General features: G+C 42.2%; 1 protein-coding gene across 2 annotated transcripts in view; it reads right to left on the reverse strand.

Annotated features, from left to right (window-relative positions):
• The window catches only part of ints1 (integrator complex subunit 1), a 101,845-nt gene that overhangs the window by 57,451 nt on the left and 18,248 nt on the right, over positions 1-26,146 (reverse strand). For both annotated transcript variants that reach the window (XM_078417829.1, XM_078417831.1), the window contains exons 12-25: positions 25,069-25,177; positions 22,128-22,248; positions 20,381-20,458; positions 18,820-18,977; positions 15,604-15,700; positions 12,618-12,709; positions 10,967-11,027; positions 8,991-9,188; positions 7,218-7,347; positions 5,038-5,217; positions 4,148-4,297; positions 2,759-2,944; positions 1,487-1,591; positions 349-516 (exon numbers count right to left, since the gene is read on the reverse strand). In XM_078417829.1, coding sequence (XP_078273955.1) covers positions 349-516; positions 1,487-1,591; positions 2,759-2,944; positions 4,148-4,297; positions 5,038-5,217; positions 7,218-7,347; positions 8,991-9,188; positions 10,967-11,027; positions 12,618-12,709; positions 15,604-15,700; positions 18,820-18,977; positions 20,381-20,458; positions 22,128-22,248; positions 25,069-25,177 — 1,833 coding nt within the window. The remainder of the gene's footprint in view (positions 1-348; positions 517-1,486; positions 1,592-2,758; positions 2,945-4,147; positions 4,298-5,037; positions 5,218-7,217; positions 7,348-8,990; positions 9,189-10,966; positions 11,028-12,617; positions 12,710-15,603; positions 15,701-18,819; positions 18,978-20,380; positions 20,459-22,127; positions 22,249-25,068; positions 25,178-26,146) is intronic.

Consider the following 26,146-nt stretch of genomic DNA (forward strand, 5'->3'; position numbering starts at 1 on the left):
CACAGATCATCGTGCTCCACCAGCTCCATGTGGTCAGCACTGCCATGGGAGATCGAGCCTGCGTGACCAGCCAGTGTACTGAGGGGACCCACTCACCCAGCTGTACACCTCCTCGTCCTCCCTGCGTGACCAGCCAGTGTACTGAGGGGACCCACTCACCCAGCTGTACACCTCCTCGTCCTCCCTGCGTGACCAGCCAATGTACTGAGGGGACCCACTCACCCAGCTGTACACCTCCTCGTCCTCCCTGCGTGACCAGCCAGTGTACTGAGGGGACCCACTCACCCAGCTGTACACCTCCTCATCCTCCCTGCGTGACCAGCCAGTGCACTGAGGGGACCCACTCACCCAGCTGTACACCTCCTCGTCCTCCTTCGTCTTCCGCATCCGCTTCACGTATCGGGAGAAGATGGCGATGAGCGCCACCAACACTGACTCGCACTCCGATCTGTAGGAGTGTTTGGCGAAGAGGTGGGTCATGATGGTGGACCTCTCGACAATCAAGCGAGCAACATCCTGAGTGATCAAAATGATGGGTCACAAAAATATACATAATTACAACAAGGGAAAGTATGGCATTTTGTTATCCACCTTTCCCGATAGCAGTACTTCTACTGATTCGGTTAAGTTTGCATATAAAACGAGGTCGATGAGGCAAGGTGCTCAAAGGAAATGAACACAATGGAACATGCAGTGCAGCAAAACTCTCTTAACCTAGCAGAGCTGTCAGACTAAAGATAAACACAAAATGTTGGAGTAACTCAGTGGAACATGCAGCATCTCTGGAGAGAAGGAATGGGTGACGTTTTGGGTCGAGACCCTTCTTCAGACTGATCTTAAGAATCAGTTTTTCTTGCTACTTTTACCTGCACTGTGTTTAACTGGAAAAAATTATGTTAAAGTGTAACAACTTTGAAGAATTGAATTCGAACTGTGTTGGGGTACTAATATGATTATATACAATATAGCCTGATTGCTCTGTATTTGAAGGAACTGAGATGCTGGTTTAAATTGTAGACACAAAATGCTGGAGTAACTCAGCGGGAAGTAGGTCTGCTTGTCTCACAACCCACAAAAGCATAAGAGAAAGAAGCTGGCAGCCATTCGGCCCTTCAAGCCTGTTCTGCTATTTTATGTCATGCCTGACTTTCCTTCCTGATCCCCAGCAATCCAAAAGCCTAGCTCAGTCTTGAATGTGCTTAATGACACAATTTCCACAACTCTCCAGGATACTGAATTTCAAAGATTCAGAACTCTCAGTAGAATTTCCCATTCATCTCAGTTTTAAGTAGTCAACCTACAACCCCTTAACCATTCCACTATCCACAGTCATATTACACCCTCACCCTAATGCGCAGTCAAAACCTACTTATGTGGCATCTTATTAAATATACTGCTGGGTGAATAAGGCAGCCCCATGTTCTGACGCTGTTCTATTATTTTCTTCTTGCTTCCACACCATTCAAACCTGTCACGTTATTCTTACCAAGGCAAGGTCGTTGTGCTGAACCTGTTCCTCTACTGGTGCGTGCTGTGACAAATAAATAACATAGGCACTGATGGTCTGGGGATCAGTCTCCACATGAATCGCCTGCAAATCAAAATTAATAAGTAAATTGTTTAAAAATGAAATAACTCAAATAAACGGCAACATTTTCACGTCAGCAATGCATCCCTTGTAGGTTCTTAGTCTGTTTTCCCTCTTTTGGCTATAATACCCCGATCTGGTTAAATCCTCAATAGTTAAACACACCAGACCCAGTAACAGATCAGCACAGGGTTCACTCTTGAGAAGGTGAAGAAAAACAGGAATCCAGCGCCACCATGTGGTGAAAAGCCCTGCTCTCGAAGGAAATGCTGCCACAGTCCACACAGCAAGTGCAAGGGTGCAGAGACTGCTGAGCACTCACTATGATCATTGGCCCTGTAGCAGAAGCGTCCACGTCGCGGGGCTGGAAACTGGAAGTGCCCCGGGCTAATTCTGCTACCACCAACATCTATTGTACAAGGGATGGCTCCCACTGATTGTCGCCAGAAGCTTGCACCCTTTTCAGGAAGGACGAAGACAGTGATGTAACATTTGAAACATGGATGATGGACACGAAAGAAGACTGTGATCATTCGATTAGGTCATTCAAGACCTCTCCAGAAACTTATATTATCTAAGCTGACAAGTCAGTGCAACATAATGAGACTGCCTCGCTGTTGAACTTTATGTCTTCACAATAATAAACCAAAGTCCCATCTTGCTCACAAATATGATCCCTGGGCATCATTTTGGTGAAGAGATAGTGGATCTGCAGTGCCACGGGGAATATTTATCCCACAGCCAACATAATTAAAAGTACAGATTATCAGGCGATAACTATATTGCTGCTTGTGGAAACTTGCTCTTGGTAATTGGTGCTACCTTTCTGACATTACAATAGTGATTAAGCTTCAGTGTATTTGAATGACTGGATATTATTCTATAAAGGCATGATAAAAATGCACAAATTTTGTTGAATTTATAATTCATTGCATGAGAATATGAAGGCATTAAACCCCCACCCATAAATGCATATATTATTTCAACCATATAGCTACTCCAGTTTGCCTTCCCCCTTTCACCTGACCACTACATATTTCTTCACTGGTGTTCTTTTATGACAATTTTTATTCAATAATGCAGTGGCCAAAAGGCCTCTGTCCATGCTGTAAGACTCCATATAAAACGTTAACACCCAGCCACTCTATCCACATTGTTTGTGATGCTCACCTGCTGCAGTGCCAAGGAAGTCATCTTACAGACGCTGCTGAAGAGGGGCAGATTGGGAAGATCCCGCAGCAGCCACTGATAGCTAGACAGTGGCTCACTGTCACTCGAGTCCTCTTCCATCATCTGCTCTCGCTCCTCCAGGTCCCGCAGACTGCTCTCAGAGTCCGTCAGCACCAGACACAAGCCCTGCAGCAAAGGATAAAGTTTAATGTTCATGCCACGTTAGGTCCCCAACATATGAGGGGTCTTTTGAACGTGGCATCAAGTCAAAACCATAAAAATGTTTATTTACTTCATAATATCAAAGCAGAAGGGCACCTGGTCTATTTTACAACACTCCCTCTGCACCCCTCCTCACCTGACATTGTAAAACTTATGAATCCCCAGCTGTTGTAAGTCTTAGACAAATGGAGTGGAGGAGGCACATATGGCACAAAAACTTCAGTTTTGTGCCAAATTTAGCATTGCAGCCAAATAATCCACTGACTTGTCCTATCTAGACTGATTCCCCTCTTGTGCTTACCTAGTGCCATGTTCACATCCAGAGAATGGCAAGTAGCAGTTCTAGGTGCTGGTAATCTAGTAATAGTAGTAATAGTAATTCTAGTAATATGTGAAGGGTTCGTTGCTGTTGTAGAACACAATAAAAAATTGCAGTTCTCACCTGCACTACATTTTGGTGTTACCCCAAAATGTGAATTCCTATCCCCAAAACATTTGCCTTCAACATCCTAGGTCTCATCATTCACAGGAGCTTGGGAAAATACCAGCTATAAAAATACTGCAGTTTCGACATGAGCTAGACAAAGACTGAGTAACTTCCAGTGAGTGACTCTGCTCCGAACACCCCAAAGCCATTCCATAATAAGCCAGAAATGTGGTGAATATTCTCCACAAACCCGATTGAGTGCAAATAGCTCAGCAACATTCAGGTAAAAGAAGCTTCTCAACTGGCATCCAGTCGAGTACCACACATCTTGGCTTACAACATTGATAAAATGCACAGCAGAAACTCCCAAAACCATGAAGCCCCCAAAACCATGACTACTACTGTCGAGAGGGACATGGGCAGAAGGTGTGTGGGGAAAAGCACTATCTTCCAGATCACACAACATGCTGACTTGAAACATCCTGTTCTACTAAAGTTACTCAGTCAACATCCTTCATCTCCCACAACCCAACTCAAGAAAATAGTAGGAGGAGAGCAGTTATACAGCACGGTACTAGGCCCTTCAGCCCAACAGGAATTACAGTGATTAATGAGAGTATCTCACCACAGACAGCTTAAAGGTAACAAGGCAATGATGCCCATGAACATCAAAATAACACCATACCCATCTTCATAAAAATACACAATACGTTTAAAAGACGCACATCACTCCAACACACCTTCATGGCCAGAACACGGGAGGCCACCTGTGGAGAGCTCAGGCGCCTCAAGAAGTAATCCAGCACTTCGCAGGTGGTCTGTTCATCAGCTTTGCTGCCCAACAGGAGGTCCTGCAGACGGCCCAGCAGCTGCCGCTGCTTCTGTTGTCTCTGTAATCAAGAGTAAATTAGGAAGTTAAAATTAGGAAGCAAACTGGCCCAACTATGCCACCTATCTGGGTTCAACTACCACTCCAGTTTGTGAGTGCAAACCCAGGCTCCCAGTACTTGTATCGGAGAAGCCAACTTCTGAATCAAATGTTAAACTGATGCTGTCTCAGCAAACATACAAGACCTCACAGCTCTGTTTCAAGACCAAGTGAGTTCTGTCCACGTGTGGCCAAATGGCATCACCAAAACAGCATATCCATTTCTCTCACAATCACATTTTGACTGGACATCAACGTTCTTCCGTGCTGCAGAAGTGTTTTGCGACATTCCAAGGAAATCAATCTTCACTCCACAGTGGCCTAGTGTGCATCACCGACAGAATGCACTGCAGTGACCTGCCCAGCTACTCCAGAAGCATCTCCCAAGTCAGTGACACTTACTATCATGTAGGATGAGGACTTCAGACCTGTGTTTCTCATCATCCTTAGAAATTCATCACCGCTGCTTCACTGACCCCCCCCCCCCCCCCCCCCCCCCCCCCAAGTCTATATTCTCCACCATCAGTTGAATGCCATTTTGGAAGTGCCTACTCTAGAAGTACGGCAGTAGTTCAAGGTGTCTCACCACCCAAATAAAAACAAGCAAATACCATGTGCTGAGTAAACACAAGGCTTTTTCAGTGATTTGCAACCATTCATTGCATCTGTGCTCCTGCTCCACTTGAATTGATGCAGTCTTACCTGCCGCTTCTTGGCTCGCTGCTCTTTGCTCTCCCCCTCATCTTCCTCCTCTGTGGTGGCCACCTCGTCAGCTGCATCATGAAGCAGGAACTCACACAAGCACTGGACAGGCAGCACATCCAAGGACCCTTCACTCGACTGTACCAGATCTGCTAACCAGGGCATGGATTGAGACGATGCCTGGGGGAAAGGACAAGTAGGAATAAGAAAAATGTTAACAATTTATCAGTCGCTTTAGATTTCAAACATATCTTTTGATTAGTATAACATTTCCTGGATGGCTGGAGGATCAGTAACCAAAGAACATAGATTTAAGATAACAGATAAAAAAGCCCAGGAACTGATAAAACTTCTTTCATGCACCAAGTTGATAATCAGGAATGTGCTGTCTGAAAAAAAACCCAGCGGAAATAGATTGCTTCAAAAGGAAACCAGATAGTTATATTTAAAAGAAAAATATCTAGAGCTATAGTAGAAATGTGTGGGAGAGAGGAACTAATTAGACAGTTCTTTCACAAAGCAGAAACGGGCACAATTCGGTTCCTTGATTCAAATCCAAACAGCAACAACACCAAAAGAGACAGTTTAGGTGCAATGTGCCTGTGGCACAGGGGTCTTCAAACTCTCAGAATCACCTACGTTAAAGCTTCAAACAGTACAACTTCTTTTGGCCGCCTCAGACAGGGCTCCCTCAGAGGGGTACAGAATCATCCGCAAAGCACAAGCTCAGTGAAAGGCGTTTTTCTCCTACTATCTCCAATATGATCAGAGTCTTATACATTTGGAGTTAATGTCCTAAGTTCTGTCTAAACTGAGAAATGAAAGCCACCATAAAACCCCTCAATGAATGTCTTACTGCCACATGTTACCAGTGCAATAAATTCAGATACACTATACCAGAGAACAATGCAATAAATTTGCCACCTATAGTTCCACATTGCCACACGTAGTACTAAGTGAGACATTACAAGCTTTAATTCAAGTCAGCACTCCATGGAGGTCATCAGGGCAGATGTTTACAATAGGGCACAGCAGATGCTTTGGCTCAGAGGGTAGCAGCCTCACTTCTGACTCAGAAGGTCACGACTTCAATCTGTATTCCACAGAATTGAGCACATAATCAAGGCTGACACGTCAGTACAATTGATGTCATGGGAAGAAAATGTGCTGTCCGAGGAGTTGTCTTATGGATGAGATATTAAACTGAGCGTGAAATGCAGATGATCCTCGTTCAGTGGTTTGTAAAGGAGCAGGATAGTTGTTTCCAATATTCTGACCAGCTTTTATATTTCCACCACGATATTTAAAGCACACAATTTCACTGCTGCCTGTGAAATCTTACTGCGATTTCTTCATTACAACATTGACTCTGCTTCAAAGGTACTGCAATGGCCGTGAAGCACCTTTGGATGACCAGATTTGTAGGTGAATGCCATTACACCATTGCCAAGTCCTTTGTCTGAATATGCCTAATTATACTCATGCTTGCACCAGATCCATTTCAGAATTACCCATTCACTTTTCTGGGCCTTTCCTGGATTACTCATTACAAAGGTTGCAGTAAGCCTTGCATATTTATGGGTGCTGTGTATATTGAATGAGCTGCCAGAGAATGTGGTTGAGGCAGGTGCAATAACAACATTTAAAAGATATTTCGACAGTGGTTTGAAGGGATTGCGGGCCATACATGGGCAAAGGGGGCTAGGCTTAGATGGGCCTCCTGGCTGGCATGGATGCTTTGGGCCGAAAGGCCTGTTTCCATGCTGTATTACTCTATGTGTTTATGTATGAAAACCTAAAAATGCAACAGCAGACCAGGCCACTCAGAACCTCGGGTTTATTTTGTGCCTTCAACCTTTGATTTTTCAAAAATCCATCTATCTTCTTGTCAAATATCCCTGATGATCCAGCCTCTATAACCCTATGGAGTAGTGAATTCTAGAGAGTTATCACCCTCTGCCAGAAGTTCCTGTGCACCTCATTTATAAGTAACCCCTTCCAAATCTTGTAACTATGTCACCTTCGGTTGAGATTCTTCCACCTGTGCCAACACTTGAAAAGTAATTATTTGGCTGTGATGCACTTTATTAAGTGCTAAGGATGTGAAGATTGGCACTTACAGACAGGTTCTATCCATTTGTAAATGATTCCTACCTCCAGACAAAACTGAGCTCACTCACCTGCCTCTGTATGATGTTCAGCAGGAAGTCAGGATGTCGACTGCGACACAGCAGGTGGCCCAGGCGAAGAGACTGATTCAAGCTCTTTAGCTGCTCGAGAACTTGTGAAGGTGGCCGGCGAGGGGGGCCTCTGAAGAGGACGGGACCACAGTCAGTCAATCAGACACCAACAAAAACGTAGTCAACAGAAAGGGGGTAAAAAAATTAATCCTTAGTCACTAACACCAAGCATCTGACATTGGTTGTACATACCTCCACACATTCAGACCCCAATGTTAAAGAGTGTGCAAGAACATGGAACCCACATTTGTTGCTTCAACCATCATTGCCACTATCATTGAAGCTCCATGGAATAAGTGTATACCAACTGCAGCAACTTGCAAAAATTTCAACATCACCTCCAAAACACCCGACCATTACAATCCAGGCCAAGGCTTGTAGATATGTGGGAACTTCACCGGCTTTAAGTTCCCTTATAAGTCGCATGCCATCTTGACTTGCAAATATGATCTTTCGTTATCTTCTCTGAGTTTAAATACTGTAACTCCCCAAATAGCAGCACTGGAGCATTGCTTCTGCAGATTGCAGTTGTTCAGATGGCTCATGACTGCCTCCTGATGGACACTTCAGGATGAGCAACAAATGCTACATCCAATGGAAGATTTAGAAAAACTTAATAAATGCATTGGGTAAAGAGCCTGTCCCACTTAGGAGATTGCCGGCGACTGTCAAAGTCGTAGCAGATCGCCGAAATTTCCACGACAATGCCGAGTCAGGTCGAGATTACACCGTCTTCGGAAACATTGCAAAATTCCCACATTGTCAATGCTTCTCGGCATCCTAATTTTCGCTGAAATCACTGACAATTACTTGAGAGTTTTGAAATATAACATCTTGCCCGGTTACTTGAAAACCAAGCTTCACGGTTACAAGGCATAAACTGGATTGACTTCCAGTTTACTAATAGCAGTATTAAGAAATTTAATTTTAAAAGTGGTTAAATGGATTTTTGTGCGGAGTGTGGGCATTCTTTGAAAATGTACGGGAGATGCATATCTGGTTTCTGGGTTGTATATCTTGGTTGGGAGCCTACTTTAAATGTAATCGCTGATGGCCATAAACATCGCGAAAATTCCCACGCTTACCTGACCGTCAAACTGTCGCCTCCAATCTACCTGTCAAATGTCCTGACGGTAAATAAATTGGTTAAACACAAGTATTTTATGTGACTTTACTTAATTTAATATTACGTGCTTCTAAATGCATCTAAGAGAACCTAGCAAACCTGGGGACAGCATGTGACAGCGCCCGCAATAAGCAACGATACCTGGCGACAAGCCAGCTGTCGCCGAAAAATTTCATAACGGAAGATTTCTCAGCGACGCGCCGAGATCCACTACGATTCTTTGAAGACTCCTCACGATCATGCCCGCGACACCCCGGCGAACTGTCGGCGACAGCCTAGTCGCCGGCAGTCGCCTTAAAATCGCCTAAGTGGGACAGGCCCTTTACTGTCATTCAGTCTTATATTAGAGGGTCATGAAGTAAAATAATGATCAGGACATTGAGTGGCTTGACAAACCATCGAAAAAATAGATGGAGCTCTCATGCACTCTCAAGTGCATCACATTTGCTGGTGTTGCTATTTGTGAGATGAGGAGTAAGTAACCAGAAGCAAATGAAAAGCAGTGATACAAGGTCACTGACCTTGTGATACACTCTCACATTCACTGGGAGGGACATCAATGTTGGCGCCCCTTCCCGAACACTCACTGAGGGTCGAGGTTGGTCAGTTGTGATAGCAGCAGGCTGTTGCTTTCGGTGATAGTCTGCTTTGTCGATGCAGCAGCTAGATGGCTTTCGAAAGCCAGAATCTCTTGTTTTTCTCTCTGCGACTGCTGCAGCTCCCGAGTGATCATTTCATTCCGGGTTTCTTCATCGGTCACTGTGCACTGAGGGTAAGAGAAGTTGCTGAAAGTAGAAAAGCAAAAGTATTATACAGTCATCAATCAACATGATCAGGTGCTTTTCAGATTTTCATATTCTTGGTCTCCTTCTTAAATCTGCCATGTTTCATGGAGAAATGGAGCTTTAGCAAGGTGTCAGACATTAATTGACAAATAAGAAAAACTGCAGATGCTGTAAAACTGAACAGGACTTACAGAGTAAATGGTAGAGCCTTGGAGAGTATTTTAGAACAAAGATCTTAGTGTACAAATGCATGGTTCCCTGAAAGTAGCATGTCAGGTGGATAGCATGGTGAGGAGACGTTTGGCACGCATGCTTTAATTGGGAAGAGTATTGAGATGTTGGGAAATCATGATGCAGCTGTACAAGTCATTAGTGAGACTGCATTTGGAGTAATGTGTGCGGTTTTGGTCGATCAGCTATAGGATCAATGTCATTAGGTTGGAAAAGGTGCAGGAGAGATTCACTAGGATGTTACATGGACTTGCATGCTTGAGTTATAGGGAGCGGCAGAATAGGGTTTTTTTTCCTATGAAATGTAGGGGGTTGGGGTGTGACCTTATTGAGGTGTAGAGACCATGAAGAACATGAATAAAGTGAAAACTCAGTCTTTTTCCCAGGGTAGAGGATTCTAAAACTAATGGGGATATAGTTAAGGCGAGAGGGGAGGTATTAAAGAGGGATCTCTGGGGCAACTGCTTCATACAGAGGAAGGTCCATATCTGGAATGAGCTATAAAGGAGGCTATAGAAGTGAATAGTTGCGACTTTCAGATTTGGGTAAATATATGGATAGGAAGAGTTTTAGAGGGTTACATAGGGCAAATGCAAGAAAATGGCACTCGCCCAGAATGCCAACTTGGCTGGCATGAACAAGGTGGGCCAAAATGCCCGTTTCCATGCTGGATAGCTCTATGACTCAATGATATGCTGGAGATACTCAGCATGTCAGGCAGCGTCTGAGGACAGAGAAGCAGTTAACATTTCAGATTGATCACATTTAATCAGCGCCTTTTGATGCAAGGTCAATGGTTTGACATATTAACTCGGATGCTGCCTGATCTGATAATTACCTCCAACCTTTGCTGTTGGTTGTTAGAGATATGCAGAGTAGATTTGGCACCAGCTGCTCACCTGTGCAGATTACACAACTATGTGAGAAGCACTGTACAGTAGCTGCCCACTGAAACCAAATGGTCATTTCGGTATTTATGTTGGACGTCAGCTTCCTCTCATCCCTTTTCAAGAGCTAGGAACAGGCAAATATGCAGTTGGCCAATTAATATCAACAAAGAAATTCAGCTGTGTACTTTATCTTTCAACAGGGGGATAAATATTATGTCACATGTAAACTCTTTGCACACATGCATCCGTGTACATGATTCTGATCACAGGAACAAAGTTTTGATGGTCTTCATGAGTATTAGCATTACTCTGGAGGTAGAAAAGCATTTTTAAATATGGGATGGTTGGTTTGTTGTAAGAGGAGAAACTGTCCTGAGTTTAGAAGGATGAGAGCAGATCTTGTCAAAATACTCCTGGGGCTAAGTGTGGCATTGATGTTTCCACTGACTGTGCTGTCTGTAACCACGGGTCACAATCACATGATAAGAGTGAGTCATTCAGATCCGAGATACAAAATTATTTCACCCAGAGTGCAGGAAATTCTAAAGATCCACCTCTTGGATTTCCTCACACACGACAACAACACTTCTCTAGGGAAAGAAATCCCCAGATCAAATCTCCTGTAAGACATCTTATTTCCATGGTAAAGTAACTCACTTTGTCATCACCATTTCCATCAACATCTTAAGAGTGGGGTAACCTTCCCATGCAGCCAGTCCTGCAGACAAACACATTTCATCAGCATTCTCTACATCATCAAAATAAAACTGTTCAGATTTTTAAAAAATCACACACCATCAGAAAACCGGCATCACAATCAAGGACCATTTACTCCCCAGTCATTCCCTCTTCTCCCCTTTCCCATTAAGCAGAAGATATAAAAGCTTGAAAGTACATACCGCCAGATTCGGGAATAGCTTCTTCCCCGCTGTAATCAGGATAGTTTCATAGGCTAAGGATGTAATCCTGATCTCCCAACCTACCGCATTGCAGCCTGCACTTCCTCTGTTACTGTAATGCTATAACACTACATTCTGAACTCGGGTATTTTCTCTTTGCACTACCTGGTGGACTAGTGTAATGGCTTGATTATACTTGCGCATGGTTCAATTTGACTGGATAGCACACAAAGTTTTCACCGAATCTCAGTGACAATAACAAATCAATACTAAACCAATATCAAATGCTTGTGCCAGTTTGTTAGCAAGTCAAAGCCTTGGAACTGGGATGGAAATATGGACTCATCAATTTCTGAGAAGTGGTGGGTGGGGAACCTCTCAGTTGCTGATGCTTTGCCAGGGGCAAGGATGCAGTTTCCATGATGCAGGCAAGTTTGCAGACAAGGGCAGGGATCACAAGCAGAGAGAGTCTATCAGTTTTGTTAAAACCTTGTGAGAGCTTTGTTTCAACAACTGAGATGATTTTAGAGCAATATATCAATTTTTTCATGAGCCTTTCTAAGTTGGCACTAATATTTGGGATGTACACTTCCAATCGACAGCTGCTTATTACTTTCTCTTCATTATTCCCTTTATCACTCCCACAGGTATGCAATTGCGCAACCTGAGAACTCATTCAGATGATGACTTTGTGTATCATTCAAGACAATGAATGTCTTGAATCTGGCTATTTGGCTCTAGATGGTGCCAGGGACAAGCTAGATTCCACCCTCAGCTGATGTTTGCACGCTAAGTGCAATACATACCACAGATCACTCATTTCGACAGTCACAGTTCTACTCAATAAACAAAGTCTGTAGTCTCTTTTTTGCTCTGGTTTATTTTCAGCCACATGTTTAGACCTTAATGTTGTATCCATATTGTTTTGATGTGGTTATGCTTTATTCTTAATTGTTAAGTGTATGTTGTGTTGTCAATTGTGAGCGGAGCACCAAGGCACATTCCTTGTATATGCATACTTGGCCAATAAACTTATTCATTCATTCATTCATTCATTCATTCATTCATAACTGCAACTTCTCTCCCCAAGCTCCAAGGCAAATCGTCTCTCCTTCAGTTGCTGCACCTCAAGAGCTCCTAACATACCGGTCCTAACATAGTCAAACTTGGAAATTTCTGCACGGTGCCACTTGCTCCAAAAACGAAGTTGAAAACATTCTGCTTTTTCATGCAACAGGGGCAGTTTGCAAAGGTGAATGCAGTGAATATGAACTAATCTAACTAACATTAATATAAGGGGGTTTTGTAATTTGCTTAATTTACAATTACTGTACTGCATGGGACTTATAAAGATTTTGTGAAAATGTACTTTGTGAAAATCAATATTCGCAGGTCACTTAGAAACTCACCAATATTTTGTGGATTGAAGGCATTTACAACTAACAATAACAGCCATGCCTTCCAGTATAAAGAGGAGATGGCCAGGGCTGGAGTCTGGTACCTGAAGGATTAAGAAAATATCCGTTCAAATCAAACATTATGGAGGACATCACATATCATCACAAGCAAAACTGGCACAGTCCAGTGGTGACACTGTATGGACTTCACTGACGGTTACAAGGGGAATGGATGGCTCAAATCATTTTTTGGGGAGAACGTTCAAATATTCAGACAGCATTTGGGTAAGCAATCAACATTGTAACTATATCAATGATATATGATTACCATGAAATAATGTGCAATGTAACATATGAAATAAAATGCTATGTACAAAATATATAAATGCATAATTAAATTACAAATCACATATATAGTCACAAAATGCTGGAGTAACTCAGTGGGTCAGGCAGCATCTTTGGAGAAAAGGAATAGGTGAAGAAAGGTCAAAACTTTTCTTCAAACTGACGTCACCCATTCCTTCTATCCAGAGATGCTGCCTGACCCATTACGTTACTCCAGCATTTTGTGTCTATCTTTGGTGTAAACCAGCATCTGCAATTCCATCCTATACAAATTATATATTTTATGTTAATAGACAATAGACAATAGGTGCAGGAGGAGGCCAATCGGCCCTTCGAGCCAGCACCACCATTCAATGTGATCATGGCTGATCATTCTCAATCAGTACCCCGTTCCTGCCTTCCCCCATAACCCCTGACTCTGCTATCCTTAAGAGCTCTATCTAGCTCTCTCTTGAATGCATTCAGAGAATTGGCCTCCATTGCCTTCTGAGGCAGAAAATTCCACAGATTTACAACTCACTGACTGAAAACGTTTTTCTTCATCTCCGTTCTGAATGGCCTACCCCTTATTCTTAAACTGTGGCCCCTGGTTCTGGACTCCCCCAACATTGGGAACATGTTTCCTGCCTCTAACGTGTCCAACCCCTTAATAATCTTATATGTTTCGATAAGATCCCCTCTCATCCTTCTAAATTCCAGTGTATACAAGCCTAGTCGCTCCAGTCTTTCAACATATGACAGTCCCGCCATTCCGGGAATTAATCTAGTAAACCTACGCTGCACGCCCTCAATAGCAAGAATATCCTTCCTCAAATTTGGAGACCAAAACTGCACACAGTACTCCAGGTGGGGTCTCACTAGGGCCCTGTACAACTGCAGAAGGACCTCTTTGCTCCTATACTCAACTCCTCTTGTTATGAAGGCCAACATTCCATTGGCTTTCTTCACTGCCTGCTGGACCTGCATGTTTCCTTTCAGTGACTGATGCACTAGAACACCAAGATCTCGTTGTACGTCCCCTTTTCCTAACTTGACACCATTCAGATAATAATCTGCCTTCCTATTCTTACCACCAAAGTGGATAACCTCACATTTATCCACATTAAACTGCATCTGCAATGCATCCGCCTACTCACACAACCTGTCCAAGTCACTCTGCAACCTCATAGCATCTTCCTCACAGTTCACACTGCCACCCAGCTTTGTATCATCTGCAAATTTGCTAATGGTACTTTTAATCCCTTCATCCAAGTCATTAATATATATTGTAATTAGATGCGGTCCCAGCACCGAGCCTTGCGGTACCCCACTAGTCACTGCCTGCCATTCTGAAAGGGACCCATTTATCCCCGCTCTTTGCTGTCTCTCTGCAAACCAATATTCTATCCATGTCAGTACCCTACCCCCAATACCATGTGCTCTAATTTTGCCCTGAAAGTCAAGGTACACTACATCCACCGGCTCTCCCCTGTCAATTTTCCTAGTTACATCCTCAAAAAATTCCAGAAGATTAGTCAAGCATGATTTCCCCTTCGTAAATCCATGCTGACTCGGAACGATCCTGTTACTGGTATCCAAATGCTCCGCAATTTCGTCTTTTATAATTGACTCCAGCATCTTCCCCACCACTGATGTCAGACTAACTGGTCTTTAATTTCCCGTTTTCTCTCTCCCTCCTTTCTTAAAAAGTGGGATAACATTAGCTACCCTCCAATCCACTGGAACTGATCCTGAATCTATAGAACATTGGAAAATGATCACCAATGCATCCACGATTTCTAGAGCCACCTCCTTAAGTACCCTGGGATGCAGACCATCAGGCCCTGGGGATTTATCAGCCTTCAGTCCCATCAGTCTACCCAACACCATTACCTGCCTAATGTGAATTTCCTTCAGTTCCTCCATCACCCTAGGATCTCTGGCCACTAGAACATCTGGGGGATTGTTTGTATCTTCCTTAGTGTTAGTGTTATTCTGGAGTTATGCAGATTGACTGTAGGTGAGTTCACATTCCCCAGCCATGTCTCTGGAGGTACCCAAATTCCCTCAGCAAGGATGAGTTGCAAGAGACGGTTAGGAGCAAAAGAAATCATCGGCAATCGCCACGAGTACAGATGTCACCACACTAACAGTTTCCATGTATGAGCTTATTCAATACCCAGCAATACCCCCATCGAAATGCAGAGCATACACAAGCACTTTCTCAGTGACAATCAATGGATTAACTGCCAATAACAGGCAGGTACTTCTCCATGCTACTGCAGGATGATTGTTTTGAAGAGCCACAATAGGGATAAAAGTATATTTTTTGAAACTAATGCCTGGCATTGCAGTGTCAGATAGGGAAGTGGAAGCAGATACTGTAGTATCTTCTAAAATTAAAATAAAAGAACAAACCTGTCAAATGGGGAAAAGGGGAGTCGAAGATTTGAGGGAGGGGTGAAATTAATAGCATAGCTCTATCAAAAGCCCAGCACAGATAATAATTAGCTGAATGGCCTCTCACTGTAGGACCCTTGAGGTTTAGACCGTAGAAACCATAAACGAGGACATTAAAATAGATTTAAGAAGTATCCTCCCATAAGCTGCTTTTGTGTTTTAAAATCTAGCAAAATATGCTTCGTTGTGGATAGGTGAAAGAGTGCAGACAAACCCTGATGGCAGCTGAATGTTTTCAGGGTGATGATAAGTGCAGAGATTCAGAACTGCATCGATCAGCTGAACTCTCTCCACATGAAGAACGTCCAGATCTGAAAGAAGAACAAAATAAGCACAGAATTTGTAGTCATTGCATTATACAGAATGGAAACAGGCCCTTTGACCCAACATGTCCATGCCAAACAAGTAGCCTTCCGTTTGCCTGCTTTTGGCCCAGAGCCCTCTAAAACCTCCTATCCATGTACCTGTCCAACATCTCTACAAACAACAGCTAGGGGATTTTCTCTTATATCCAAAAGTAAATAGAGCTTCACAGTTCACAGGCCTGGATAGAGTGCATGTGGAGAGATTTTTTCCACTAGGACCAGAGGTCATAGCCTCAGAATTAAAGGACCTTTCTTTAGGAAGGAGATTATGGGGAATTTCTTCAGTTTGAGGGTGGTGAATCTGTGGAATTCACTGCCACAGAAGGCTGTGGAGGCCGTCAATGGCTATTTTTAAGGCAGAGATAGATTCTTGATTAGTATGGGTGTTATGGGTTATGGGGAGAAGGCAGGAGAACAGGGTTCAGAGGGAAAGATAGATCAGCCATGACTGAATGGAGAAGTAGATGATGGGCCGAATGGCTTAATTCTGCTCCTATCACTTATGAACTTATGAACAGTATAAGTGACAACATCCCAGATACTCTATTACTGATACTGGGAGAAATATAGCAAAATAGGTGAAGGAGTAGGACAATAAATCCTTCCAGCCTCAGCTCAATACAATCATGGCTGATCCTTTATTGCCAACACTCTCTCTCTCTGCTTTCCCCTTATCCCTTCATGCATTTCTGAGGCCAGAAACCAGGCCTCCAGACCAAAGATCGGGAACTCCACGGGTTCACCACTCTCAGGGTGAATATTTCTCAGTTCAATCCTTAAGCGACGTTTTTTTTACAATACTGAGATTTAGTTTGAGATACTGCTGCTGAAGGAAACATTATTTCTGCATCTATCCTACCAATCCCTGTGCCGAAAGGATGGGAGCAGAAAAGATTTTAAAATGTGACTCCATCCCAAAGAATGCTGTCCAATGAGCATTAAGCAACTACTAAACAAGAGTAGAAGAGCAGCTCCCTCTGCATCTGACGGTCTGTTATATTATTTCATTAAAAACAAAGTTCATGAACAACATATCATACTTTCCAGTCATCAGAACTCTGTGAAACCTTGAAAGCTGAAGTGATCCTCAGCAGCCTCTTTTTTAGATACTTAAAGATGTATTCCTTCTATTTATTACCTTGCATTAGTATCAGCATTTGCTTTATTTTGAAAAAGTATCTGAAGACAGACAAATACAGACAACAGAGATATAGCCAGTGGAGCATTATATTTAGAAGGCTATGGTAGACATTGAAGATGGTTATTAAAAATCACAGCAGGATCTTGATCAGCTGGGCAAGTGGGCTGAGGGATGGTCCCCCATAAGTGGTGTCACAGGAAATAGGGTGGGCAAGAAGGTTTACATACATTGGCCTTCATCAGTCAGAGCATTGAGTATTTTAGTTGTGATGTTACATCCCAGTTGCACAGTACATTGGTGATGCCACATTTGGAGTATTATGTTCAGTTTTGGTCCCTGCTATGGAAAGCCTGTCATTAAGCTGGAAAGAGCGAAGAGAATATTTACGAGGAAGTTGCCAGAATTCAAGAGGCTGAGCTATAGGGAGAAGTTGGGCAGGCTCGGACTTTATTCCTTAGAACGCAGGAAGCTGAGGGGTTTTATACACCTTATAGAGGTGTATAAAATCATGAGGGGATAGATAGGGTGAATGCCTATTCAGAGTCTTTTACCCAGAGTAGGGGAGTCAAAGACCAAAGTACATAGGTCATAAGGTGAGAGCGGAAAGATTTTATAGATACCAGAGGGACAACTTTTATAATCAGAGGGTGATGGGAACAAGCTGCCAGAGGAGGTAACTGAGGAAAGTAGTATAAGAACATTTTAAAGATATTTGGACAGGTACATGGATAAGAAAGGTTTAGATAGATGGGGCATCTTGGTCAGCATGGACAGGTTGAGTCGAATGGCCTGTTTCCGTGCAGTACTCTATGACTCTATGATTCAATGTTGAGAACAGTGCCTATTCAGGCAATGTTTGTACAAACTTGATATGCAATCCCTGAGTTTAGATGACTGAGAAGAAATATAATTGAGTTGTTTAAGATAACAGAGGGATTCACAAGGGTAGATGCAGCAAAACTGCTGCTGTTGGTAGAGAAGATTCTTATAAACAAGCTTGGCAGAAGAAATTTAAACTGAACAAGTATTCCAAGTTATCACATAATGCATTACATTGACATGTCCGTGTCCAGTTATTGACTACAAATGAATACATTCACAGCTCCTACTGATAAACTAGCATCAAGAGCATGTGTTAAATTGACAAGTGCTCTATGCATGCATAGCAAATAGAGCATTTCCCTTATGAGATGTGAAGGCCATTGGTGTTCAATCTGTTGTACCTGATCATAATCGGGTATTTAAAAACAAAATTATTCTGGCGACGTGGGCATCAATGACAAAGCCTTACGATACTGAGAAGGTGTTGTAGTAGTTCTTCTTGACAGCTGCAATCATGTGGTAGAGAGGCTCCCATATTACTGTTTGGGGCAATGATCGGGGCATCTAGCACATTGAAGAAAGACCAAATACATCTCCTTGTCTAGATGCCGTGCACCTTTGAGGAGAATATTGTAATTCACGATATTCCCAGGCACTTGCCAAAAGAATTCACCGGTTTTGAAACTGTACAAAGGAAAACAATCCTCAAACTAACTGTGCATTATTCAAGAAAATGACCAATCACCACCTTCTTCAGGGAAGGATTAAAAATGTCCACATCAATAAGCTCATAAGATAAGCGCACAGACCCGTTCTCACAACCTCCCTCATAAACTAAGGATGTAGTCCCGATCTCCCAACCTCCCTCATTGCAGTCTTGCACTTTTAAATATCTGCACTTTCTCTGTAGCTGTAACGCTATAATGCTGCGATACAATATTGTACACTCTGGCATTTTTCTCTTAGCATTACCTGCTGTACTTGATTGTACTCATGTATAGCATGATGTAACTGGATAACACGCAAACAATTTTTTTCACCGTATCTTGGAACACATGACAATAAAAAACGAATAACGAACACACACTGCCGGCCACCTTACCATCAGCCTGCACCAATGCAGCTCGTTTCACCAGATGGTCGGCTAATTCCATCGCATCAGCCGGACCCAGAGCTAAGTCCCGTGACAATCCAATGACCAGGATCCGCATCAGGGTGTCCTCCAGCAGTGGGACCTCAGAGCACAGCCGAAGAAAGAAGCTGAAAAGGGATAAGGAATTAACAGCTTTCATAGATTCATACAGTAGGAGGACATTTAACCCCTCTTGTCTATGCTGATTCTTTCACAGCAACCTAATTAATCTCAATTTCTCTTATCTTTCCCTGAAGCCGTGCTAATTATTCCTATTTTTAAGTATTTATCCAAATTCATTTTAAAAGTTACTACTGGAACCACTTCTTTCAATCCTTGCAGGCAATGCACTGTTGATCATAATTCACTACATAAATATTCATTTGCCCCAACGGATTGTGAACCAATTATGTTAAATCCACCTCCTCTGGACACCAGCGCTCCCTGAAATAGAAACAGCATTTACCGAGCTATATTAAAAAATATTATATAATCACTCAAATCTTTGAATGTCTTATTAAATCTTTTCATTGTCTTATGTGCTCTAAGGAAACAATTTCAGTTGCTTTTACCTCCCCCCCCCTTTCCCCCACCCCCAATCACTGGCAATCAATATTCTTCTCAAATGGGACATAGTTAATTTTCCTTTATAATCAAAGTCCTGATTCTAGTCAATGCCAGAAGTGTAGTTGAAGTACACATAAAGAATGGACCACGTGACTCAGACCCTGCACAGCTATTCAATAATACCATGGCTGGACTGATCTTCGCCAGTACTCCATTCCTGCTGGATCCCTGAAACCTTCCACCAGCCTACCGTCCAAAAATTCATCAGCCATCGCAGTTCCCTGCAGTAAAGAATCTAAAAATTCATGATCTCCACATCCCTCCTCCCGCCTCCTCAGAAAGTAAATTCCTCTTCATCTTGCCTTAAATGGATATTCATTTGCTGAAACTGTTCCCTAGCTCTAGACTCCTGCAGTGGAGAAACATCTTCTTATCATCAACCATGTGAATCCCCCTCAAAGTCTTAAGATTCAACATGATTGCTACTTACTCTTCTAAACTCCAAATGATACAACACACAACCCTTCAAGCCAGGAATCAATTTAGCAAACATTCTCTGAACTGCCTCCATAGCAATTATATCTCTTATATAAATGATGAGATATACACAAGTGGGCATTTCATTTTCATTCTGTTGATGCTAAACATTCCCCATCTGTAAGCACAGATAGTGAACATTACCAAGCTAACGGACCCAACGTTGGTGAGGAAGCATCACAAAAGAGTCCAACCCTATTCTGGATACCACTGGCTTACTTACTCTCTCACTGACCCAGGGCGCTAAAGGCCCATTGTAATACTGCTGAAACACAATAACACAGCAGAGGTAGTGAAAACAAATTCTTGCCTTTGAACAGTAACTGGTCACCAGCTGATGTCAGAACTGATTCAAAGGCAATATTGTCAGGGAATTATGCTCATACATCACTGGGAGTATGAAAACTATTGGAAATGAAGTGCTTACTTTCTGTCACCTTCTGGAGGCCAGTTATCCCATTTGTAGTAGGTCTCCGGCTGTTCAGTGAAGAGCACCTTATGCAAACTGCAAGGAGGATGGTTAAAGTTCGTTATGAAATAGAAATATAAGAGCATGTAAGTGCAGATAATCTACTAGGCATGGCCCACATAAAATTCTCATAGAAAAACAATTTGCCGAGAACGACATATTGCAGAGGTCTGGGAGATGTTTCCACCCACAGGTAGGTATTCTAGCTTGAACCACTTTGCCACATGGATGAAACATAGCCCACCCCAGCCCTCCGACCAACCTCCATTCACCCACTCCTCCACCCCCCATTCCATTACACTGTGCTAATTAGTGTCAACAGAAAAGGCTGTGATCCCTGGTTAATATCCCATTTGCCCACATTTGGCCCGTATCCCTCCACCAAACCTTTTCTACCTATGTTCCTGTTCAAGACCCTGCAACTAGAGGCTCACCAGCCTATAATTCCCTGGATTCTTCCCCTCTTAAATTCAATTATCTTTCCTGTCATGTGTTCCAAAACTATTAATACTTCATATTAATAATAATTTCACAATATGCTTCTGAGAGCCTGTTCTTAAATTTAGCTCCTACATCTGGAATTGTCTGTATATGGTCTACACCTCATGGAGATAATTCCAACACTTTACTTTTATTTGTATTTTTAAGCCCATGAGTGGATCCTTCCCCACCCTCTTCATTTCTCATTGAGTCACTTGGTGATGAGCTTCATCCAGGCACAAAGTAGGAAAAGTATCACATGGGAGAATATGTATCCCTTAATTATGAAATTCCCCGACCATTGCAATATTTTTTTACTTCCCTCCCATACTTCAGCAGAAAACCTCCCACTCCAAGGTGTCACCGCAAACTGCCTAGCTGCACTCCCAACAGCATTCATCGTTTTTCTCGTAATTAGATCATTACATCTGTTAAATAGAATGTTTCTGAAGATCTTCATTTTCTATCATATTTTGGTTCCTCTCTCTGTATGCGTTCACACCAAACCATCATGTGATGCTGGGCCTCTCCACGAGGTGTATCTGAGGCTTGCTGAAAACTCTTCAGGTTCTCTTCCGACTTCCATTGTGTCCAATTTGTTCAATGTTATTGTTCAATCACTTTAAGCCACAGAGGTTCAACACGGAAACATTTTGTGTTGAAATTTTCATTCACGGCTATCCCACTCTTCATTAACTGTCTTATTCTACACTAAAGACCCACCAGCTGCACTTCCATAAATAACAATTATATTTTACTTATAGTCCTTTATAACACTGCTCTTCAAATCAAACACACTGATTTATATTAAACATTGAAAGCACTGGACACAAACATTAACGACTAACTTCACAAGTTTATAGAAAGCACTTCTAGTATTGAGACAAGTATAGCAATTCCTCCTCCTCCTCCCTGCTCTAAATTTCCACCTGGCTAAAATCATTTCACTCTGTTTAGGAAATGTTTCAATTAACATGTATTACACCAGAAAAATCTTCCCATTTGTCCAGGTAGGGAAGAATGATCTTTGGTTGCTGGTTCTGAAGGATGTGTGCAAATTAACTATCGGTTATAGTTGACAACTGCACATTCAATTCCAAATAAAAGGACAATGGCACTAAATATGAAAAATTAGTGTAACCAACCTACTGAGTGATCCTCAGCAAACATTTACCACTGATGTCCAAAGAAGATTATTTCCTCCCAAGTCACCAAGGGCACCTACCAATGGATGTAATCCTTGGGATTCAGTTTACAGACGGTTGGCACCACACTGTGCAGCCACCACACAGTATCTCGCTGGATGGTCGCAATCTGTGTCTGGAATGCACGCAGCCCTTCCAGGTCTTTGGTTCATAATGGTGAGAGGAGAAAAAATGCAGAGAGAAAAGACAAATATATTTCACACTTCCACAATTATTATTTGTCAAAACATTTGAAGACTACAAGAATATATGATATATGATATTGAAGCCGCACTAGGCCAGACTACCTCAGGCATGCTTCTCCGAGCTACAAGATCCTGATCACAACACTAGCACCACCTGCAGATGGTTCGACTGCCCCGACCGCGGGAGAACAAAGAGGAAGAAGGTTGAGCTTTACTGCCTTCCAACACAGTGAGAAATGTGGAATCCACTGTGGTGGATCTTTATGTTAACTTTTATGTGGTTGTGTGTGCTTTTCACTTAGTATGGCTGTATGGTAACTCAAATTTCACTGTACCTTAACTGGTACATGTGACAATAAACTGACCTTGAAACTGCACAGACCAACAACAAAACTTCTCATCTGTATTTATCCATGCAGGCAAAGTTAACATAAAACACCCAATCATTGATGTTGGTGTCCTAGTCAGCTTAATAAAACACACATGGTTCTTAAGAATTTCTGGGGCGTGTATAACTCTGTTCCGTATTGGTACATTGCAGCAATAGGAAGCTCCTCATTAAACTGGACAGATTTAAAACTTCCTCTGGCGTGGGTGCATTGTGATGCAACAGCCATAAAATGAGCGAGGATATCAAAAGTACAAGCGAATGAAGAATACTGACAGGTAACAAGCGACATGCAGCTCTGTGTTAGCTGTGCATGATAGAATATATAAAAGTGTTGATCATTGCTCCCCATTCTGAATCTGCTTCTGGCAGTAGTATGATTTTCATTTATTGTATTAATAGAGTTGTCAACATTGCTTGCCACAGAGGAACACACAATTTAATGGATATCAATCACACCGCTATCGGGGGACCAAACAATTTTAATAAGCAAAACATTCTGAATAATACAACCTGCTTTGTTTAAAGGTGTATTAGTGCAGCTGTAAACATAAGCATCTAAGCTTTTCATCTTTGTAATTTTGTGGAACCTTGACGGCCTATTTAAGGTCTTGTTCACATTAACTTACGTCCATCTCAATCTCATTGCAAACTGATTGAAAGAATCAAAAATTGATATAACATCCATAATAATCTTAAAATGCCCAGAACACTTTACAGCCAATAGAATATTGTTTGCAAAATAGTTCTTCCAATTTATTAAACTGGCAAATATCTTGCTCTTAATTTCCCACATAACCAGAAATGTGATAAAGTCCAGTTAATCAATTTTTGGGAAATGACAAGAGAAGATGCTGGAAATATTCAGCAGTTCAGGCGTCCTCAGGGAAAAGAGATACAGAGTTAACGTTTCAGGTGGCGGACCATTAATCAGAACCATGGTTATCTCTTCGTAACATTAACTCTTTATCTACCCGTAGATGCTTCGTAACATTAACTCTTTATCTACCTGCAGATGCTACCCGATTACAGCCTTTACCATTTTTATTTTAGATTTCCAGCAACTGCACTTCTTTTGATTTTCACCTATATTAGTGATTTGGATGACTGATAAATATTCACCAGGACTCCAGGGAAAACTCCAAGGCTCTTCAAAACAGTAATATTAGAATCTTTGAACTGGGAACGGCACAGCTCAGGAAAAGACCCATCATGACTGCTTTGACTGTGATGCCAATCTAAACTAATCCCACCCACATCAACAACCTAGATTAGGTGCTGAAGTCCAAAGTTGGGTCTGAGCCCATGACCTCTTGACTCTGAGGTGGGAAAGTAAATTTGTTCTTGTTATTTAAAACCAGAATTGAGAATTGCAAGCAGACTTGAGAATTGCTATCTGCCTGTATTTCATGAGTTATGCTGTCAGGGTTCAACAGCCAGGTAAAGACCATTAATAAATGCTCATTTAATGTTCAACTCTTTTTTGATGGAGTTAGATTTTACCATGACCCATTTTTAATTTAAAGCTCTCAAGTCGGTACTCAGAAATATTTCAAAGCATCCAATAACAATAAAACAAATGATATGTTTTTACTTTCCCATTGTTGCATGCTGCATTTCATTATGGCAAGGTTGGCTGTGTGCTTCCTATATACAACAGTGGCTGCATTTTAAAACATCTAGAGCAATGATGGATCAAGCAGGTCTAGAGGACATAGGCCCAGCACAAGAATGGGAAGATAACGAATGGGGACTAGAGGCCAAGGAGCAGACCAACAATGGATCCAAGCACCGTCCGGCACGGCCTGGAACGTGGCAACTTCAACAGCCTGACCGCGGGAGAAGACGGCAGGGGAAGAGAAAAGACATTCTGGCCTTCCATCACAGTGAGGGGGTGACTGGAGGAGACTCACTGTGATGGATTTCTTTTCTTTTTTTTTGTGTGTTGGTTTGTGATTGTGTGTGAAATTGCTCATTTTTATTGCTCTCATTGCTGGACTGTGTGTGACCTTTCATTTCACTGCACATCTTGTATGTGTATGTGACAAATAAACTTGACTTGAGCAGATCCAATGTACAGGGCTGGCCCGAAAGCATAAAGGTAAAGAGTGGGAACTAGAAGCCCAGGAGCAGAGTGTTGATAGATCAGAGCAGCCTCAGACATTGACAAAATTCATATGTAAAGCTATGTTTTGTGCTGGAAACTTCAATTAGGACAAGTGGTATTTGTTCAAAGGGCCAAATTTGTTACAATTCTCCAGTGGAATATCAGCCAGTATCTCTTTATCTAACTATTCCCTTATTATTGGTATCTGCATAACATAGAATGTAGAAGACTTGTTCACCTGAACATTTCCAGCCCACTGTTCCCCAAGTCATTGTACTTACTCTTTTTCTCGCCTTTGTCCCATGCAAGCCCTGCTTCCTTTACTTGTGCTGTAATCCCCAGCATCATTGACAAGGTCAGTAGGTCTGTCACCTGGATCACAAAGCGCTCCTGCAGAACCAAGAAAATAAGTTACAATTCCAGCCAACACCATCCATTTGGCTTGCTGTCCTTTCAGATGGGTCGATAGAGAATCTAATCAATGGGCTGATAATTGAACTGATTTTTTCTGGCTTTCGACAGTTTCAGAAGATTTCTCCCTATTTCATTATTCCTCATTCCTCTGGGCTATAAAATGAGCTCGAAAAAGATATGGCAATATCCTAACAAAATCTGCCATTGATTCTAGAACTGTCAGTCCGATAGGATTATGTCAATTCATGAACTGTGACAAGAAAGCCATTGCTGAATCTTTCTGCCATTCTTTTGGTCATCCTCGATGCCATTGCTGATCGGGTCAAGCAACCCAGCTACGTACCCCTTCCCTAGACCACGCTTCTGATCTAAATCAAATCATGAACCTCTGACCAAGCTTACTATGATCGCTGCTGCAAAGTTTTCAACCACATTTTGCAATAGTTTCTGCAAAAATCTGTCAATAAACAATAAATTAAACCAAATATTTTTTCAAATAGCTCAGTTGGGAATTTATAGCCCGGAGTGGTAATAAGTCATATGTAAACACTGGAACCCAAGTGGGTCAACCTGCAGATTGCTGCATGTATTTTCTGTCTTCTGCAAGAGGAGAGCAGAAAGTCTGGTATTTAACAAATGAAGAACAGCTCCGTGGCAGAACACTGAGTAAGGTACAGGTCTCTCCGATTGCGCTTGGATAGGATGGAGAACTGTGAATGATTCCAAAACAAGAAGAGTCCCCAATAACTGCAATGCAAAATTATTTCCTTAAGAAGAGTCACATGTGCAATACTTGGTCTCACATGTAAGAGTTAAGGTGAATAGCCAACGTGTATTCAAGAGAAAGTTGGAAAAAAAGATAAATAATGGAATAAGCTTTCTAGAGTGTGTTGGAATAGGGCAAGGGGTTTGTGTGGAGCAAAAGCACTTGCATGAACAAGTTGG

Source organism: Rhinoraja longicauda, chromosome 21 (genome assembly GCF_053455715.1).
Source record: "Rhinoraja longicauda isolate Sanriku21f chromosome 21, sRhiLon1.1, whole genome shotgun sequence".
Taxonomy (NCBI): domain Eukaryota; kingdom Metazoa; phylum Chordata; class Chondrichthyes; order Rajiformes; family Arhynchobatidae; genus Rhinoraja; species Rhinoraja longicauda.